This window comes from Peromyscus maniculatus, chromosome 19 (assembly GCF_049852395.1).
Source record: "Peromyscus maniculatus bairdii isolate BWxNUB_F1_BW_parent chromosome 19, HU_Pman_BW_mat_3.1, whole genome shotgun sequence".
NCBI classification, from domain to species: Eukaryota; Metazoa; Chordata; class Mammalia; order Rodentia; family Cricetidae; genus Peromyscus; species Peromyscus maniculatus.
The window spans coordinates 1,220,615-1,242,641 of NC_134870.1; the positions used below are offsets into that span (position 1 = coordinate 1,220,615).

Here is a 22,027-nt window from a genome sequence, read left to right on the forward strand (position 1 = left end):
CGTCCATCAGCAGTGGAGGAGAGTTCCCCTTACTCCACAGTCTCTCCAACATAGGCTGTCATTAGTGTGTTTGATTTTAGCCATTCTGACAGGTGTAAGATGATATCTCAAAGTCATTTTGATTTGTATTTCCCTGATAGCTAAGACTGTTGAACAATTCTTAAGCGTATCTCTGCCCTTTGAGATTCTTCTGTTGGGAATTCTCTGTTTAAATCTGTACCCCATTTTTAATTGGATTATTTGGTGTTTTGATGTCGAGTTTCTTGAATTCTTTATATATTTTGGAGATCAACCCTCTGTCAGATGTGGGGTTGGTGAAGGTATTTTTCCATTCTATAGGCTGCTGTTTTGTCTTTTGGCAGTATCCTTCACCTTACAAAAGTTTTTTTAGTTTCAGGAGGCCCCATTTATTAATTGTTTCTCTTAGTGTCTGTGCTACTGGTATTATATTCAGGAAGTGGTCTCCTGTGCCAATGCATGCAATGCTATTTCCCACTTTGTCTTTTATCAGGTTCAATGTAACTGGATTCATGTTGAGGTCTTTGATCCACTTGGACTTGAGTTTTGGTGCATGGCGATAGATACGGATCTATTTGCAATCATCTACATGTTGATATCCAGTTATGCCAGCACTATTTGCTGAAGATACTTTCTTTTTTCCATTTTATAATTTTGGCTTCTTTGTCAAAAATTAGGTGTTTATAAGTGTGTGAATTTATGTCAGGGTCTTTAATTTGATTCCATTGATCCACCTGTCTGTTTTTATGCCAATACCAAGCTGTTTTATAGCTCTATATTAGAGCTTGAAGTCAGGGGTGGTGATACCTGTGGAAGTTCCTTTATTATACAAAATTGTTTTAGCTATCTGGGTTTGTTTTTTGTTTTTGTTTTTGTTTTTCCATATTTAGTTGAGTATTATTCTTTCAAGGTCTGTGAAGAACTGTGTTGGGATTTTGATGGGGATTGCATTGAATCTGTAGATTGCTTTTGGTAAGAGTGCCATTTTTACTATGTTAATCCTACCGATCCATGAGCATGGGAATCTTTCATTTTCTGATATTTTCTTCAGTTTTTTTCTTCAAAAACTTAAAATTCTTGTCATACAGGTCTTTCACTTGTTTGGTTAGAGTTATCCCAATATATATTATATTATTTATGGCTATTGTAAAGGGTATTGTTTCTCTGATTTCTTTCTCAGCCCGTTTATCATTTGTATATACACACACACAAAAAAAAAACAAAAACAAAAAAACAGTAGCCCTAGATAAAAATCTTAGTGCTTGAAACCTTGAGTGCATTGTCAAAGCTGGGCCATCAGAATGGCTGGTTGATTTGATGGGGAACAAATTGGCCAGTAGGCCAGCTTTCTAAAATCTCTTAATTATGCAGCACTGGTCGGAACCTGAGATGAGGGTAAGACTTCAGCTAGGACCAAATGGCCCATGCTGAAGGGTGATGAGCTGTTGATTGAGAAAATCACTCAGAATTGCCATAGCTAGATCTTAGGCAAGAAGAAAAGTCTATGAATTATTTTTTTCAGTTTCCCTTGTTTGCACCATTTTATCCATCTACCATGTAAACTTCATATGGGCTTTACCATTGTCTGCTCCACCACAGGTTTAAAACAAACAAACGAACAACTGAGGAGTCTTCATTAGCTATGTACCATACTGCTTTCAAATTTTATGTGAGCTCCTCATGAGCCAGTAAACTGTACTGTTTACAAAATGAAGTGAGTATTAGAATATGTCAACAGCAACACAAGTATAATGAGGCAAACTTCAGCAGAATGTATTTTGCTGTATGCCCATATTCAGTAAAATCTGCCTTATCCTGAATAAACTGTCCAGTATATTAAGCTAGAGCTATTACCTAAGATGACAGACTCTTTCTAAAATAAATGAAAGAACATCATATCACAAGGTATTTGAGAAAGAAAAAGTTGGCATTTGGCTCTTGGCATTGAAAGGCCAGCCTTCATTACATCAGCAACATGCCTACATGGCTGTCCTAGAATATTATTTTAGTGATTTGATGGGTTTTATGGTATGTTATCTGCCCTTAGACCTTGGAGATAATAAAATGAAAAATTAAAACTATATTGTTAAAATTTGACATTTACTTCATTCCAATAAATACATATCAAGTGTTTATTATGTTCTAAGAACCTTATCAGATGTTATGAGGCAGGGTTCCAATACTGACTAACAACTCCCATGATTTAAAACCACTCATAGAAGAGATTAAAAACAATAAACAGTGCTAGCTTTACTACAAGGTAGGCTAGATATATAAATAACAAGTTGTCCCCCAAAATAATGAAAAATATTAAACTGTCATAAGCACTAATATAATCTTAATCATATCAGAAAATATGTTTTGAAAACATTTTTGTTATGAAAAAAGAAATCAGTCCTTTGCAAAGATTCAGCGAAGGATTCCCCAGTGCCATGAGGAGACATAAGCAAGGGAAAGAGAGAAGGTCACTGACTGACTCACAGTAAACACAAGTGGCCAAATGTTATTTCAGTATTCCTGTGTGGGGGTGTAAGAGGTAATTTGACCATGAAATTCATTGTTAGCAGATTTATGTGCAGTCCAGATAGTTTACTAGAAGAAAATCCTTTTCTATAAGGTGTCATATTGAAGATTTTCATACTGATCTATTTATGTGTGCTCCTGACAAAGACTGATTAGAATAGACTGTAAGAATTTCCTGTTAGCATTAGGGTATCATGGTGAACATTAGGTATATCTTGTTTTTCTGATGATTAAGATACACTTCCCTATAGATAATTGGACTGCTGGCAGTCAAGGTTTCTTAGCCTGAAATGTGAATACTCCTGGTGCAGTATTGGAGGAAGGGATTAATTTACCACCTCTGTGGCTCTGTCTTGAGTTCTACCTGTCAAGCTTTGGCAGTTCTGGCTTGCTGCAGCTCATCCCCTGCATATTTTCATGCAACATTTTCATTTGATTATTTGTATTCTAGTCATCAATCCTAGTGGATTATTTTGCCATTGAGGTGGCTGTGTCTTTGGTTATCTACATTATATACATGTGCCTTCCCAAACACACATGTTATAATCAGAACAAGAATTCAAGAACAGATAAAGAACCTTTTTCTAACCTAAAGTCTTGAAATTTCCATGTTTCTTCTGAAAACTTCATGGTTATAACTCTTGCAGTTCAGTCAAAGAGACATTTTGAGTTAATTTTTGTGCATGGTATGAGGTGAGATTCTAAGCTGATCTTTCTATATGTGGCTTTCCGGTTGCTCCAGACCATTTTATTTAAGGAAAGAATGGTTTATTTTGGCTCATGGCCTAAGGGTTTGGTCTATGATTGATGGCCTCATGGTTAGACACTCTCACAGCAGCAGGAATGTGTAGGCAAAGAGATCTGTTTATTGCATGGTCAGGCAGGAAACAGAGAGTGTGACCTATTTCCTCTACTCAAGTCTCTCTTCCCAAAGTTCCCATGCCTCCCTCAAATAGTGCCACCAACTGGGGAACCACAAGCCATGAACCCATTGGGGACATTTCAAATTCAAGTCCTAAAATACTGCCACTGGCCTCTCCCCACAAGAGGTTCATGGCCATCTCTTAGTATAAAATGCTTTTTGTGCAGTTCATAAGTCCCCATAAGCATCAATTCTAATGTTTTTCTGAAGTATAAGTCTAAAGTCCCTATTGTAATTCAAGCTGATCTGCCATGGGCCCCCTAACATAAAAATAAATTACATGCTTTTAATATTCAGTGGCACAGAGAGAACATTCCTATTCTAAAGGGGAAGAACAGGGCCAAAGAAAGACTTAAATACAGTGGGGCAAACACTGGAGCCTGCAGCTCCATGTCGGCTCCAACAGGTCTGTGCAACCCTGCCCTATGGCATTGGTGTTTGCAGACCACATGGCTTCTCTGGTGGACTGGATCTACTTGATGCTTTCAGCTTTTAGCATATATTCTTTGTGTTTGGCATTTCTAAAATTCTGTTGTTTCTATTGCAGCCAGGAATTTTTACCCTGATAGCTTTATATGTCATCATCTCAGAAGATCCATGCAGGGGATCCAACACTGCTACCCAGTGCCCAGACCCACAGGCTTTTCTCTGGAATCTTAGTAGAAATTATTATGACCCCGGTAACCCTTGCATTCTTTATGCCTAAACAAACAGTACTATATGGATGACAAAGTTGCCACTAGCTTAAGTAGTAGGTAGCTGGACCCCTTGAATCATGGTAACAGTGGCCTCTGGGTACCTGGGCAACAAAATCCAGAAAAACACTTCCCTGGGAAGCCCTCTGGGAGCAGGGCTTCCTGGAAGCAATTTCTTCACAAATGAGTCTTTTAAGTGAGTTTGTAATTCTATACTTTGGAGCCTGTGGTGGTAGGGTATGTAGCTCTCCAGTCCCACCCGGGCCTGCAGCCTCTCAGACCCAAATAAACACACAGAGGCTTATATTAATAGCCTAATTGCTCAGGCTTCTTTCTAGCTAGATCTTACACTTAAATTAACCCATAATTCTTATTTATGTTTAGCCACATGGCTTGGTACCTTTTCTCAGTTCTGCCTTCACATCTTGCTTCCTCTGTATCTTGCTGACGACTCCTGACTCAACCTTCCTGTTTCTAAAATTCTCCTCTCTCCTTATCCTGCCTATACTATACTTCCTGCCTGGCTACTGGCCAATCAGCATTTTATTTATCAACCAAATCAGAGCAACACATTCACAGCATATAAAGCAACATCCACAGCAAGGCTGTGGCTGATTCCTGAGATACACTTAAAGCACCTTCCTTGTTTCTGTGGTATTAGATGCTTGGCATCTCTTTAATGGCACTAATCTCTTTTTAAAATACACGCACTCACACACGCACATACACACACATATGCAAACACTCACACACATATGTACACACACAAACACACACGTGTACATACACACATGCTTACACACACACACACACACACACACATACACACACACACATGCTTTTCTTGTCTATAGCCTTCAGTTTGTTCCTTTATTCCCAGACTACAGGCTTTCAAAAGCTCTTCTCTGCTTTTTGTTCTTAATTCTCACTTTAGGTCTGACTAAAAGCTGCTGGCAGTAACCATACCACAGCCTGAATGCTAATCCTTCTTGAAATTTCCTTGCCAAATTGAGAAATCTGTCACCTTTAAACTCAGCCTTTCAGTTTTAAAACATGCAGAAAATGTAGACAAACTTTTTGCCAGAATGTAGTACATGTGGCCTTTAGTAATTTCCAACAGAAACCTTCTTTCAATTTTAAGCTTTATCAGCACAGTCTCTACTGCCCACATTTCAGTGTCTGGTCCTCTGAGCTCTCACTACAGTTGCCTCTTCACCCAAATCTCCAAATTTCTCATTTCACTTTTCTGCTTATTCCAATACCTGAAAGTTGTATGAAATACAGATTATTTAAATATCATTTTTATTTAAATCTTATATTGGCCCTGGGAGAGTATTGTTTTATTGGTATGTACCATTTTTCCAAATAAAAAGGATTTATTTATCCACTATTAGGCCAAAGATGAGCTACTTAAGGCCTGCCAAGACCAGTAATACAATGGCTTTAAAGAAAATTGTCAGAAGTGCTATTGTATGATTTTGTGGGATGGCTCAATTTTTGTCTCTATAGGTCATTTCTCTATAGAAAAATACTGTGATTATGTTGTATGATTTGGGATAAAAATGAATATGTTAAAATCATACATCAAAGCACTTTCTTAGTTAGGAATGTAACTCAGTCATATATCACTTGCCTTACATGTATGGGGTCCTGGATTTGATTTCCAACCTCACAATAAACTGAAGCATTTTCTTCTATTTTTCCCTTCTGATTTTAAATAAATAACTGAAACATTCACATGAATACTCAGGGGTACTGTGTCTTTTTGTTTAACGAACTCATCCCTGTTATTAGAATTAGAGATATTGGCTATGAAATGGGATTTTCCTCTCTGTGAGCCACTGTACAAAAAAAGCACCAGAAGAAAAGTAAAAACAAAATCCATAAAATAGGAAGCAACAGGAATATACAAAATTAATAGAGAGCTAGTTCTAAGGGAAAATGACACTGTGAATTAATAAGAAAAAGACAAATCAATATAAAGATATGAGAAATTATATTAATATACACCTTATAAAACAAGAAACCTGAATAGTTAACAAATACATGGAAAGATAACTACCTAGTGCAGTAATTAAGAATACTATATTAAAAATAGGAGAAGCTGCTGGGCATGGTGGCATACACTCTTAATCCCAGCACTTGGAAGGCAGAGGCAGGCGGATGTCTGAGTTCAAGACCAGTATGGTCTACAAAACAAGTTCCAGGACAGCCAGAATTACACAGAGAAACCCTGTCTCAAAGAGGGAGGGTGGAGAAAAAAAGGAAAGAAAGGAAGGGAGGGAGGGAGGGAGGGAGGGAGGGAGGGAGGGAGGGAGGGAGGGAGGGAGGGGAGAGAAAGAAAGGAAAAGAAAGAAAAAGGAAATAGGAGAAACCATTATACATCTATTAAATTTGAAGTATGCCAATAGTAAAATGTTGGCAAATTTTCAAACACCAGAAAAAAACATTGTAGATAAAAGCTTAATTATGGGATTGGAGAGAAGGCTCAGAAGTTAAGAGTACGTACTAATCTTGCAGAGGATCCAGGTACAGTTCCCAACACCTGGAGGCAGGTAGCTAACAACCACCCATTACTCCCGTTTCCAGGGAGTCTGGCCCCTTGTCTGGTTCCTACAGGCACCTACATGCACATGGTGCACATACAGACAAGCTGGTACCACACAAGCAAAAGTTTCCAGTATTTAGAATATCTAAAATAAAAAATGTTAGTCAATGGTACCACTTTGCAAGTAACTTGTGAGTAGTAGAGTAGAACGTGCATTCTATAATCTAGCTATTCCCTGAAGAAATTCTTGCAAGAGATATGTACGTGACTTCTTCACAAGTATTCCTCACAAGTGACTAAACTGGGAGCAACCCAAGTGTTCAACAGCAATATGAAGGAGGAGAGAACTGAAGGTATTTATGTAAGGAAATATATGTGATACCAAGAGTGAAAAAACCACTCCCTATATCAGAGACCATACCTGAGTCTCACAGGTAAGATGAATGAACAAAAGTCATTCATAAAAGATTCTGTCAATGTTGTTTTGTTAGAAAAATGACAGACCTAAACCATTCAGGGTTGCATGCAAGGCACACTGAGTATAAGCAGAGGGAAGGAGATGGGATGGGGAAGGGGAGGAAGGAGGCTACTGCTTGCTGACAGTGGTTGTGTTAATCGTCTTTCCACTGTTAATCGCAGTAACAAATACCTAAGATAATCAGTTTAAAGAGAGCAAAGGTTTCTTTTGGCTTATAACTTCAGAATTTACAGTCTATGGCCAGTGGACTACTGCTTGGGGCTTGTGATGAGACAGAACACGATGGTGGGGAGTCCACGCTGTGAGTACAGGGAGGCTGTTGCTGTCCTATCACAAGGATGCTGTAGTCTAAACTTCCCGGGATGATGTTCTCTAAAATGTAGATTGGGGAAGGGCTCAATAGGTTAAAAAAAAATTTACTGAGCATGTGTGAAGACCCAGCTTTGCATCCCAGAGCCCGATGTAAAAGCCAGGTGGAGTAACACATATATCTGTAATCCTTATACCCCTGTGGGAAGATGAGGTAGAGACAAGAAAGGCCAGCTAGCCTGGCATACACACCTGTGAACAATGAGAGACCCTGTCTCAAAACCAAATGGAAGATGAAGACTGACATCCAAGGTTGTCCTTGACTTCCGTATGTGCATTATACTGTATGTGCAACCCCTCCTCCTAAACACCCGTGGGTTACACACACACACACACACACACACACACACACACACACACACACACACCATATGCAAGCAATAAAAAATGTAAGGAGGCTACAGCAACCCTGAGCAGACCTGCATGTGTCCTTCCTGTACTTCTTTTTGAGGGGCTGGAAGTTCTAGACAGGGTTTCTCTCTGTAGCCCTGGCTGTCCTGGATCTTGCTCTGTAGACCAGGCTGGCCTTGAACTGGCCTTGAGATCGGCCTGCCTCTGCCTCCTAGTGCTGGGCTGTCTGTCTCCCTCCTGTTCTTCTTGACCTCCTTGCTTTGCCTCCTCTACAGGGATCTGATGGTGTCTTGGTCATGATATGCTTCGTCTGACTGAGGCCTCCTTACTCACAGACTCAGGGCTTTGCTTCCAGACCCCTGCGCACTGGACTCCTCTGCCCCTCTTGACAGCTGTCTAGAAAACAGTTTGTGTGAGAAAGCATCATTTGGCTTCTCCCAACCTGCTTGAAATTTGTTCCTCTGTGTGCCAAATGTCCTTCCCTGCCCAGGGACCTTCCTTGAATGTGGTTATATGTTGGCTAGCATATCTGCCCACCCCTTACCAGAGACTGAGACCATGTGGCCTCTTTCCTTTTTTTTTTTTTTTTTTTTTTTTTTTTTTTTTTTTTTGCTGTAAACAACTTAGGGGTAGAATTTATGTCTTTGTATTTTTTAACATTATATCTCAGGGTCAAGTACCTAGCATTTTGAAAATATTTAATAGTTCATACTGAAATGCTTACTTATTTTTATTGTATCATTTCGAAAGATGATCTAGATCAGTGGTTCTCAACCTGTGGGTCTTGACCTCTTTGAGTCCAATGACCCTTTCACAGGGGTCGCATGTCAAATATTGTGCATATCAGATATTTACATTATAATTCATAACAGTTGCAAAATTACAGTTATGAAGTAGCAATGAAAACAACTTTATGGTTGGGGTCACCTTTGGTGAATAAACCCTTTCCTCCCCTACTTGCTTTGGTCTTTGGTCATGGTGTTTCATCACAGCAATAGAAACCCTAACTAAGATACCTGTGTGCATGTGTTTATACATGTGTACATATATGATGTGTTCATATGTGTAGAGTAAGTTTCTCTTCCATACTACCTGGTTTCTACATGCCTGTCTGCAAGCAGAGAATCACTGAAATTCATTCCTTATACACCTGTTACATCTTGAGCATGATGGACTGGGACCATGAGGCAAGATCAGCCTTTCTCTCTGAGAGTTGCTTCTGCCAGGTGCTTGTTCACACCGACACAAAAGGAGTAAGACATCTTTCTAGACGTTCCTTTCATCTATTTAATCAAGCACAAATGCGGATTCTTCCTGATATAGCTTGCTTGCTCCAAAGGCAGCAGGTTTTGCACACTGCCTGCATCTCTGACTTCCATGTTGCTGTGTCTAAGAGGTCTTTCCAGGTAGAGAGCTTCCTCACTGGTGCTGTGTATTTGCAGGCTCCCCAGATGTACCATCATTATTTAGCCTGATCCAGGACTGGAGAGCTCTACATTGTTTCCTAATAATTCAGCAATGAGTAACATCAACACATATCACTTGTGTATCCATGTCCAGGAATTGCTGGGCTAAATATAAATATGTACTCATCTATAATTTCCATAGATCTAGTCTCCAGGCAGGTTGAACCAGTGTATCATGGCAGTTTATATTTACACAGGTGCTTGTACCTAGAGTTTTCCTGCCTTGCCCACAGTCAGGACAAATCGTTGTCACCCGCCTGTCCCACAGCCACTCAGGCCCAACCAAGTAAACACAGAGACTTATATTGCTTACAAACTGTATGGCCATGGCAGGCTTCTTGCTAACTGTTCTTATAGCTTAAATTAATCCATTTCCATAAATCTATACCTTGCCACGTGGCTCGTGGCTTACCGGCATCTTCACATGCTGCTTGTCCTGGCAGCAGCTGGCAGTGACTCCTTCTGCCTTCCTGTTCTTTCTTTTCTCCTCTCTGTTAGTTCTACCTATACTTCCTGCCTAGCCACTGGTCAATCAGTATTTTATTTATTGACCAACCAGAGCAACACATTTGCCATACAGAACATCCCACAGCAGGTGCTAACAATTTATTACAGAAACCTTTGAATTTGTGTCGCTCTGATAGGGAACAGTGATATCTGAGTGTGGTTTTGACTTCCATTCCCCTTACTATTGACATTGAATCTCTTAAACTATTTAACTTTCCTATAAGACCTGTTTGTAATTTTTTGCCTATTTATTTTTAAATTGTTGATATGGTTTTGGATCCCAATAGAATCAGAACCTAAGATAAGAACTTGAATATTGTATTTTATTTGGGAAATGATCCCTGGAAGCAGGAGTAAGCCAGCATAAGAGTGTTTTCTATGTGATTGTTTTAACCCAGAAAGGTCCGAGTCTATCAAATTCATTAAGAAGCATGCAGAAGGCCTTCCAGAATTGCCTTCTAAAGATGGGAGGCCTCTATTCACAGAGGCAGTTAACTACTTGAGGACTGCCTCTGAAGCATTATACTCCCTCACATTTCTGGACTGGTTTACAGGGTTCAGGAATTTTGATAGTCTTGAAGAAGGCCCAGACACAAAAAGCTGGAAAAACCAAATATGAACTTGTAGGACTTGAAATGTGAACTTCTCCAAAAGAATGAGTTCACAGGGCACTGTCCACTGAAGCCCTTGCATGAAAGGTGACCGGTAAGATGCAGGGCAACAAGGAGAAGCTATTTTCTTTCTGGATTCTGTTGACCATGCTATCACTTATATGGGTTTCATTTGCCTTATAATTTTACTCACAGCATTTTTTTAAGATTTATTTATATTGAGGTTGTACTTGCAGCATTTTTGAATAATGGTTTCATTGATATTGAGGTGTAATTCATATACAACTCAGCCATTAAAAGTTTGTAAGTCAATACATGATCTCACATAAATCTCAGGAAAGCCTTGGTCCTCCTGCCTCAGTGCACTACTGTGCCTGGTAAAGTGTCTCAGCAACCTGAGAAGATCCCTCACAGTCCTTACTTAACCCCTCCTCACCCACGAGCAGCCCAGAGTCTGCCTTCTGTTTCTGTTGGTTGTTGACTCTGGGTATTTTATTGACATTTACCAACCAGCTTCCTTCGTATGACTCATTTATAGCAAATGCCAGTCATCATTCCTTCCCCTGATGAGTACCATTCTGTTGTCTAAACAAACTGAAATTTGTTCATTCATTTATCAATTGGTTGGTAATGTGGAGACTTAGAGGGATATCAGTGGGGCCTACTGGAGGGCTTTATGGACAGCATGTTCAATTTCCAGCCAACAGTCAGTCAACCAATGAAATGAAGATAATTCTGCTGTGAACATAGATGGGCAGTTTCTTTGTATAGACATGTGTTTTCATTTCTCTTTCATTTCATGCCTGGAAGAGTTCTGGGTCTTACATTAACACTGCAATGGAGGAACCATTGCCAATAAGGCTGCCCCATTCTGTGCTTTGACACGCAATGGCCAGTGTTCCCAGGCCCTTGCCGGTGCTGTTTCCTTCACCTTTTATTACAGCATTCTCAGATGAAGTAGTAGCTCACTGTAGCTTTGATTTGCATTCCTCTAGTTTCTAATTGTGTTTAGCAGTTTTTCTTTCTTCTTTTGTTTTTGTTTTGTCTTGTTTATTGTTTTTTTTTTTCAGGACAGGGTTTCTCTGTGTAGCTCTAGCTGTCCTAGAACTTGCTCTGTAGACCTGACTGACAGGCCTCAAAATCAGAGATCCACCTGCCTCTGTCTCCCAAGTGCTGGGATTAAAGGCGTGCACCACTGCCGCCGCCGCCGCCGCCGCCGCCACCACCACCACCTGGCTTAGCAGTTTTTCATATGCTTATTGACTATATGAGTATTTTAAGAAATGCATATATAATTCATTTGGCCCCTTTTTAGCTGGCTGCTTATTTTTTTTTATAGACTTATGAGGACTTTACATATTTGGGGCATAAATCTTTTGCAAAGGTTTTCTTCCATTCTGCAGATATTCTCTCTGTCTCGGTGTCTCTGTCTCTGTGTCTCTGTCTCTGTCTGTCTGTCTCTCTCTGTCTCTTTCTCTCCCTTCCTCCCTCTCTCTCTCCCTCCCTCCCTTCCTCTGCCTTCTCCAGGGTGCTGAGACTAAAGATGTGCACCACCACACCCAGCTCTTTCACTCTATGATTCTGTTCTTTGAAGCACAAAGTTTTACTTCAGTTTCGATGTTTTCTTTTGTCACTTATGGTCTTGGCTCATACCTAAAAAACCATTGCCTAATTCAAGGTCATGAGCACCACTTCTGTGTTTTGAGAGAGTGTTAGAGCTTTAGCTATTACATGTAGCTATTATATATTTTTAGAGATAGGGTCTCACTATGCCACCCTAGTAGGCCTGGAACTCACAGAGATCCTAGCCATTACACTTAAATACATTTTAAGTTCATTTTTATGTGTGGTATGGCAGTTGAGGACCATTGTATAGGCTAACTAGTTATCCCCAAACTAATGGCTGGAAAAAAAAATTGTTTTCTTATCCAGTGAATTTTCCTAACACATTCAATTGATCATAAAAATCAAAGGGTTTATATGAAGACTTTAAATGGGATTTTCTTATCTGTGTGTATCCTGTGCCAATACCACATGTATCATGTTGTATGAGGTTCTGACACAGGAAGAGTAAGTTTTCTAGCATTGCTATTCTTTTTAGAAATTATTTTGGTTTCCTTGAGTCCCTTGTGTTTCCATGTGAATGTTAGGATTGGCTTGCCAATTTGTAGGAAGAAGTGGGTTGGAATATTGGTGCAGCTTTCAGGAAACCTTCAGAATACTTGGGCCATCTTATCATTGCTAAGTCTTTTGGTCTGTGAGCACATGGTATCTTCCCATTTACTAGTTTTTGTTTTTGTTTTTTGAGACAAATTTTCTCTGTGTAACTGCCCAGGCTATCCTGGAACTCACTCTGTAGACCAGGCTGGCCTTGAACTCGCAGAGATCCACCTGTCTCTGCCTCTCAAGTGCTGGGATTAAAGCCGTGCACCGCCACCACCCAGTTACTTAGTTTTCTTTAACATTTCATAGTATAAGCTTTTACTTCTTTTGTACAGTTTATTCATAGTTATAATTTTAATACTTTTATAAACAGAATTTAATACTGAATGATTATACTAAATATAACCAACAAATTTAGATAGTACATCATTTATAACAATTTGCTATATTTTATTGTGTGCATGCTAACAAGTTCAGCTTTTTTACATGTGTGCTGGAGATCTGAACCCAGGTGGAAACCATGCTTGTCACCGTTCTGTGTATCCACTGGGCCATCCCTCTGCTCCCACACCCTTTTAAAATGTGATCTTTTCATTTACTCTCTGAGAATTTAGTATATACTTATAATGCGTTTGGATCATATTCATCCTCCGCCCTTCCCCTTACCTCCCGTTGGTACACTCCTTACCCCACTGGTTCCTCCCAACTTCACATCCTCTTTTTATTTTTTTTTTAATAACTCACTGAGTCCAATTTGCTCTGTCTCTATACTCATGGCTGTCCTCCGTAAGTGGTAGACCTACCCGTGACCGCACCCTTAAAGAAACGGACTCTCCCTCCCCTAGCAGCCATCAGTTGCCTATAGTTCCTCAGCTAGAGGCGGGAGCTCACCCCTCTCCATCCATGATGATTGTAGGCAGGTCCTGCCATATCTAGAAGGCAGCCCTCACCCCTACCCCAGGCCTGCCCAGCCCCTCATGCCTGTAGTCTTCTTCCATGGTATTCCCTGAGCCTTGGGGAGAGAATGGGGAATAGGCATCCATTTTTGTCCAGTTGTGAGTTTCTGTGTTAACCACCATCCACTGCACAAAGAGGACTGAGAGCTCCATGGATCTATGAGCAGAGAGACACAGAGGGGAGCAGGTTCCCACTCAGGGCCTGTGAGCTCCCTAGCTATGGCTCTTTGTCGGGCTTGCAGGCCCATGCACTTCCTTCCTAGGGAGCCGGCCTTAAAGCCACTCAGAAAGCCATTGCTTATCCCGTAACATTCATGTTGCTATTGCACCCATGGCACAGCCCATCATGTGGTCATCACAGCTAGAGAAATGGCTGATGCATTTCTCCCTCAGCAGCTGGCTTAGCACCTTCTGATACTGAAAGCTAGGCAGCAGGGAAGCCCGCCCCCCCCCCTTTTTTTGTGTGTGTGTGTGTGTGTGTGTATGTGTGTGTGTGTGTGTGTGTGTGTTACCATCTATCCCAGGCTGACCTTGAACTTGCAATTCTTGTGTGCCATCCTCTCACATACGTGGATTACAGGCAAACACCACAGTGCTTGTCGATCAGTGCTGGGAAATCAGACAGGAGGATATCTGAGGCTCACTAGCCAACTGTTTTTGCCAAATCAGTGAGCTCCTGGTTCAGTGAAACCCTGTCTCAAAAACTAGAGTGGAGAGCAATTGAGGTAGATGCCTGACATGACTTCTGCCTTCTACACATGCGTGTACACATGTGCACATATGTACTTCTGCACATATGTATTCATACACATATGACTGCATACAAGCACAAGCATGTACACACACACACAAGAAACTTATCTGAATAGATGTATCTCATTAAAATGTGTTTTTGAAGGAGCTGTAGACATAATTTGGATATGGACCAATGACAGGTCGTCTGAGTTTGACCAACTTCCGTGACCTAAAGTACTAAAGTATATTACATGGATCGAGTGAATTAATATATTTGGAGCACTTACAGTAGCACCTAACACCTAACTCTTAGTGCATGTTCGTTAAATAAAAAATAATTAAATCTGCCGGGCGGTGGTGGCGCACGCCTTTAATCCCAGCACTTGGGAGGCAGAGCCAGGTGGATCTCTGTGAGTTCGAGGCCAGCCTGGTCTCCAAAGCGAGTTCCAGGAAAGGCGCAAAGCTACATAGAGAAACCCTGTCTCGAAAAACCAAAAAAAAAAAAAAAAAAAAAAAAAAATTAAATCCGAATGAATAGAAATTGACCTTTCTAAAACATCTGAATAGTTCCAAGAAGCTAAACCCTCCCTTCTGCTTTTCCTCAGCTCACCCATGCCAAATTAACTTTCTTCCTGCATAAATAAATGCTTGCTAATTTAAACAACCTCTCTCATTTTAAAGATTCGCCGGTTCTCAGTCCAGCTAATTCTGCAATCAATTTCAGTGGCGCTCAGGACCTGACCCGGAACAAGAATGTTGTGAAACCACTGCCTTTATCTTTGCAGGCTGCAGGGAAGACTTTGGTTGCAGGTGATGTTTTCCTTCCTTCCTTTTTCTTTTGTAAATACCAAATGACTTATGTGAAATTTAATTGACAAATTAGTATTTGAAAACAGACACCCCTTCTACCTGCCAGTCGAAGACAGCCATGGGACTGCCTAAAATAATGCAATATTGGACAAAGCTTTGCTCTCTGTGTTCCAACCAGAGGGGTCAAAATGACATTTAGAGCACAGAGGAGTAGAATTTGGTTCCTCTCAACAAATATTTCTTATACTCCAGCTGTGACTAGCACCTGAGGTTATAAAAACAAGTAATGCCTGACCCCAAATGTCTCATAATCCAGGGAAGGTGACAGACTTACAAGAAGATCTTTTCGAGATGCTATAGCCAGCATTTCAGGAATGACGGGTGGATCCTGACAGGAGATTGGTCTTAAAATGAGAATGTAGGTACTGTCCAAAGGAATGAGGTAAAGACAGTTCATATTCCAGTGACAGCAGAAACGCATGACAGAAAGAACCCGGGAGCTGGTGTGGTGATGCACACCTCTAATCCCAGCATTCGGGAGGCAGAGGCAGGTGGATCTCTGTGAGTTCAAGGTCAGCCTAGTCTACAGAGTGAGGACAGTCAGGGCTACACAGAGAAACTCTGTCTTGAAAAACAAACAACAAATAAATAAGAAACAAACAAGAGAGAGGGGTCCTGGGAGAAGGAAAGGAGGAAAAATTATAAGACATGTGAGAACTTTCTTATATTTTAGACTTGAAACATAAAATGTATATCTCAAAGTGACAGGAGGCAGTCACAGGAAGGCAGACTGAGGAGCATAGATTTTACCCTAAATTTATGGAGCATAGAACCGACCTATTTTGGTTTGAATTTGAACCAGATGTTTTTGGCAGTAACATGTGAGAGACAAGAGGTAGGAATACTTCTCTGAGGTCATTTTGTTAGTTCAAGTGGGAGGTGCTGAGGTCCTTAGCCAGAGTGATAACAGGTTGGAGAAAGGCAGAAACAATGGAGAGCTACTCAGGAAATGAAATCAGATGGATCTGACAGATCACTGTGGGCCTGAAAGAGAAGGTGCCTTGGCCGACACCTATCTTTCTGGGCTAATAATGCCATCACCTGAGACAGGGACTGTGGGAGGGGGAGCAGCCTATCTAGGAGATCACATGGACACGTGGATTCTGAGTAAGTGGAACCGTTCATCACCCAATTATTGATGGATGTTATAGAGCGGTGCTAGGACATGTTGGTAAAACCACCACAGTTAATATTAGCCACGAAAGATACATGATGAGGCAGGCTATGAATGAAGGATGGAATCCTAGAGAAAGCCAGTGCTTAAGAAGAAATGGTAAGACAGAGAGCCTGTCATTTTGGGACATGTTCCAAAAGTTAGACATCACAGTTTACAAAACCCACTTTGCTTTTTGCTCCAGCCCAGCAACTCTTACAGTATTTATCTCCTAGTTAGATTTCAGATATGAACAAACTAAAGTTGAGTTTTCACAATGGTGAAAAAAATTAATGAAGTAATAGATCAGTAATCAAGGCAGTTACTAAAATCATCCAGTTGACTCCATAATGCAAGAATTATGCTCAGCAGTTAAGAATGTATGCTGCAAGCTGGGCAATGGTGGCACACATCTTTAATTTCAGCACTCGGGAGGCAGAGGCAGGTGGATCTCTGTGACTTTGAGGCCAGCCTGGTCTACAGAGCTAGTTTCAGGATAGCCAGGACTATACAGAGAAACCCTGTCTCAAAAAAACAAAAAGAAAAGGAATGCATGATGCTTCTGACAAAGGATGGGAGTTTGATTCCCAGTACCTACTTCCAGCAACTCCTAACTGAGGAGACCAGGGGATCTGATTGCTTCTTCTAGACTCTGTGGTTACCACATGCATATCCACAAACCCACACACAGACACACATAATTAAAATGAAAATGAAAATTTATTTGATTACTTATTATTTTTTTTTTCCCGAGGCAGTATTTCTCTGTGTGCCCTAGCTGTCCTAGAACTGGATTTGTAGACCAGGCTGGTCTCAAACTCACAGAGATCCACCTGCCTCTGTCTCCTGAGTGCTAGGATTAAAGGAGAGTTCCACTGCACCTGGAACTAAAAATGAAATTTTAAAAATAAAAAGAGGCTGACAAATTATGAATCCCCACTAATCATCCCTAACATCCTCAGAAGAGAGAAACCTTCCACATCCTCACATCCTAACATCCTCTCTGCCTCCTGGTGAATATTTACAGCTGTCTTTGAGAGTCTTTTGCAAAAAAGAAAGAGAGAGAGAGAGAGAGAGAGAGAATGAATTTGACCAGGCCTCTGACAATTAGTTCATTGGAAATACAGTGGACACAAGGATGTTCAATGACACTAGGAACATTAAGTCAGCAAATTCTTCAAGGTTTTTCAAAAGAAAAAGTAATCACAAGAAATATTTTTTAAAAGAAAAGAAATTACCTTTTTTAGATTAAAGGAAACTAAAATGGCTGGAGAAATGACTCAGTGGTTAAGAGACTATACTACTTTTTCAGAGGACCTGAGTTCAGTTCCCAGCACCCATATCAGGTGGCTCACAACTGCCTGTAACTTCAGCTCCAGGGTCTCTAGCCTCTCTTTGGACATAAGCACTACATGCAGGAACACACACACACAAAAAAAATTAAAAATAATAAAAGTAAATCTTTTATTTAAAAAAAAAAGCCTAAAGCATATGCCACCTAAGTTCAAACATATAGTTCTTTTTTCAATTCCAGTTTGAACAAGCCATTTCTTTAAGCTATTTCTGAGGTAACTGAGAAAATTTAGAATTTTCTCATGGGAAATTTTGATATTAAATTATTAATCACTGTTGATTTTAAGTATAATAATTTTATTGCAAATATATTTTAAAAATTCTTTTAGCAATATCTGTAGAAGTGCTTATTAATGAAATTATAGATGGTTCAGTTACTTCCAACTAACCAGAACACTGTGTATCTGCGCTGGGAAAGCAGGTCAGAGTATGATGAGCAAGATAGACTGCATGAGGAGATAAACACAGGACCTGGGCAGTGGGTATATAAATATGCATTGCACTGTTCTCTCTCCTTTTGTGTTTGAAATTTTCCATGAAGTAGTGTTAAAATTCTATTAAGTTTTCCCTTTTATTTACCTACTCTCTCCAAAGACTTCAAAAAGAATTCTAAAAGATTTCTTAGGGTAAATTATTCCTGGGCACTTCTACTTTTTTAATTTATTCTAGTCACTGACATGCCTGACAGTTAAGTTTAATGAAGGTAATTGCTCTGATAGTTGTAGTTGGTTTTATGTAACTAGGCTGAGTCCCGTCTATGAAGTTTCCCTGAATCCTCAAGTGTGATGTTTACCAGATGTCTGCTGCTTCACAGTGTCCTCCAAACCTCTGTTCTGAACTGCTGCTTTTCTGTTCTACAGAAGCAGCAAATGGGACCACTAGCCATGGAGGGAAGAGTGGCACATCCAGTTCCACTCCATCCCGCCCTGGGAACTACTCTTTGTCACCAAGACCTAGCTACACATCCATAGACCAAGGTACAGTGTGTGTGTGTGTGTGTGTGTGTGTGTGTGTGTGTGTGTGTAGTGTGTGTATGTGTGTGTGTGTGTAGTGTGTGTGTGTGTAGTGTGTGTGTGTAGTGTGTGTATGTGTGTGTGTGTAGTGTGTGTGTGTGTGAGAGAGAGAGAGGGAGAGGGAGAGAGAGGGAGGGAGAGGGAGGGAGAGGGAGGGAGGGAGAGAGAGAGAAGGAGGGAGAGGGAGGGAGGGAGAGAGAGAGAGAGGGAGGGGGAGGGAGAGGGAGAGGGAGAGGGAGAGAGAGAGAGAGAGAGAGAGAGAGGGAGAGAGAGAGAGAGAGAGAGATATGAGGGCTATGTGCATATGTACTTGTGTGTGGAGACCAGAGGTCTATCTATACTAGTTGTCTTCCCCTATAGCTCTACACATTATTCTTTGAGACAGGGTCTCTTACTGAACCCAGAGTCCATAGACTGGGTAGACTGGCTATTCAGTAATCCCCAGGATCCTCCGGTCTGCACAGCAGTGATTTTAAAGCCATGTGCCTCTGTGCTTGGCTTTTTTACATGCATTCTGAAGATTGTTCTCGGACCTCACGTTTGTGTGACACTTTACCAACTGAACCATCCCTTTAGCCCAGTGCCACAGATTTTTGAACAATTAATTATCTGAACACATACTGTAGAGCCTTCCCTTTGCTTAAAACACAACATTTTAAAAGTTTATGATTGATGTAAACAGTAACTGTTAAATGTCTTGGTGATTCTATGTGGTTAAACCTAACTGGGAAATCAGTATTTAATAAAAATTATAGCGAAGAATCTTAAAAACTCACATTTGTCTGTTACTTACCAAAGTACAGAACTCTATTTGAAAAGATTTATTTGACACGAGATACTTTTTCTCCATTTACCAGGTAGACTTGTCCATAACTTAACAGAGATGTCAATAGAATCAAATTAAATAATCTGTTTAAAATTGTCAAGTGTAAAGCAGCATGTGGTTACGATTGTTCATGTGGTGTCGGATTGATAGCGTGACTTTCTCTAACTCTGTCATTGCCCATAGGACAGCGACTCAGACCCTCTGAGTAGATCAAAGGAAAGGCCTTGTGATCTCTTGGTATTCTTTCTTTCTTCCCCATTGCTGAGGACAAAGCTGTTTCCTTTTGTTTTCAGCTAACATGTTCATTTCTGGCCCACCAAAGAAACGCCACCGGGGATGGTACCCGGGGTCCCCCGTCTCCCAGCCTGCTCTGGTTGTACCTGTTCCTACAGTTCGCCCTCTTTCAAGAACCGGTGAGAGTTTGACTGAAGATGTGTTTAAACGTTTCTCTTTAATTAGCAGAGAAAAATTCTGCTCCTGCCCTTACCGTTTGAAGACAAATGCCCTCAATCAATCATTGTGATTAGTAGTATTATGTAAGAGTATTGACAGTAGTTATTATTTTGTCTCCATAATGTGGTCCTTCCCTATAAGTTCGTGTACTATTTCAACTGATCTTAGTTTTAACCATGTAATTGATAAGTCATTTGTTGCATAAGGTCTGACGCTAACAATCACCACAGGGACTTGCTTTGTCAGCAATGGTGTCAGGGTGGGCCTTCTGTGATGTGTTCTTTGTCTGACACTTCTTGATTACTTTGGCTGTATGGTTTAGTCTGTAGCTATGCTACAAAGAGTTACCTGCCTCTCCCTCATACTATCTAGACTGTGTCCGAAGGTGTCCACAGCTAAGTGTCCAAACATTTGTCTACCTGATCTACTAAGTTGACAGTAACAAGTGTTCCAACCCCAAGAACTACACAGGGGTCTTTACACACTTTTTAATCTGCTTAAATAGTTTTAAAGACTGATAGAAACCTCATGTATGCAAAGAGCTATGGCAATATGTTACCACAGTTGCTTCCAGATAGAAATGATTAATAATGAGTATCTCTGTCACATGTTTCTGTTTTCAGCTTTATGTAATGGAAAACCACACCTTTGGTCACTAGGGCATGGTAAAGATGAAATACAAAGCTAAATCCAAAGGATTGCTGAGAAGAAGCCACCAGAATTCTCTGTGGTCATTTTCCACATTGAGATGATTGTGGATGATTTGTTTTCTTACCTGTTTTTCTTCTAATTTTCTGTAATTTGTATGTTAATGAAAAAGAAACCACACACAGTAAATTATTGGACTTCTATAACTTCTAAAGTATTAAAACTGCATTGGCTCCTGAAGTTTTCCAGTTAGCCTCCATGCCTAATCTTTCTCATCAAACAACTTTTTTCTTTCCAGAACCCCTCTTATCTACCCCAGTTCCACAGACCCCGTTAACTGGAATTCTCCAGCCTCGGCCTGTCCCTGCAGGAGAAACTGTGATTGTTCCTGAAAACCTGCTGAGTAACTCAGGAGTTAGACCAGTGATCCTGATAGGTAAGGGAGAGGAATTCTATCATCTAGACTCCTTCTCCAGCCCCTGGACACTCATGAGTATGTGTGTTTGTCTTTATTGATTGTATCAGCCTCCCTTGACTAGTCCCTTCATACGGTGTTAAGCTCTCACCCTTGAGAATCTGTACAGTGGGGGAGTCAGGAAATAACAGTTACCACACACTTGGATAACATCATGACACATTGGAATATGAGAGCTCGGAGAGGTTCACTGCCAAGAGTTTCAAGAAGTCTTGGGAGAGAGGGTTTACCTCTTTCTGGAAGGGTCTTAGAAAACTTTCAGATGCTGAGATTCAAGCTGTGTGCCGAAGCCTGCTCAAAGTGGACAGGTTGAGGAAAGGGCAGACAAGCCAATCCTCAAAGCAAAGAAACAAACTAAGGCAGCTGACAGACCTCACTCACCAGGCATGCCCTGGGGCAGCGGCAGATGTCTCTGTGAGTCAGTCCTCCAGGCTGCTGACTGCCAGTGAAAGTATGAGGGTGTTTAGGGGTCTCAGTTCTAGGATTCCAACTCTCTCATTCTCCAACTAATTGAGTACCTTTGGTACTCATATCTGAAGGCCTCAGAGACAGGCGGGTCTAGACCAGAGGGAGACTGCCTGTTTTCTTTCTGTGATAAAGCAGGCGGGGTGTGTTAACGTGAGTCATTATCTGCTCCTGTGGTGGCCTGACTCTGTTGACTTGGGTGTTTTTACTTCAAGCTTATCAGGTCACCCTATCCACTGGTCTTGGGTCTGGTGGTATTGGGGGAATCCCAGTGGTTTAAATTCCAATGGCTCAGGAGGTTCTTAGCATCAGCATAATGCAGCTAAGCCTTGGAAAGATGAGGAATGTGGGGCCTTTGTTCCTTTGACACTTGGCTTTTAGAAATTCTCACAGAGACCAGGTGTGGTGGCACATGCCCTTAGTCCCAAC

General features: G+C 40.8%; 1 protein-coding gene across 1 annotated transcript in view; it reads left to right on the top strand.

Moving 5' to 3' along the window:
* Positions 1 to 22,027, top strand: part of Greb1l (GREB1 like retinoic acid receptor coactivator) — a 263,448-nt gene that overhangs the window by 170,738 nt on the left and 70,683 nt on the right. The window contains exons 8-11 of the mRNA XM_015987712.3: positions 15,024 to 15,152; positions 18,579 to 18,695; positions 19,851 to 19,970; positions 20,957 to 21,094. Coding sequence (XP_015843198.1) covers positions 15,024 to 15,152; positions 18,579 to 18,695; positions 19,851 to 19,970; positions 20,957 to 21,094 — 504 coding nt within the window. The remainder of the gene's footprint in view (positions 1 to 15,023; positions 15,153 to 18,578; positions 18,696 to 19,850; positions 19,971 to 20,956; positions 21,095 to 22,027) is intronic.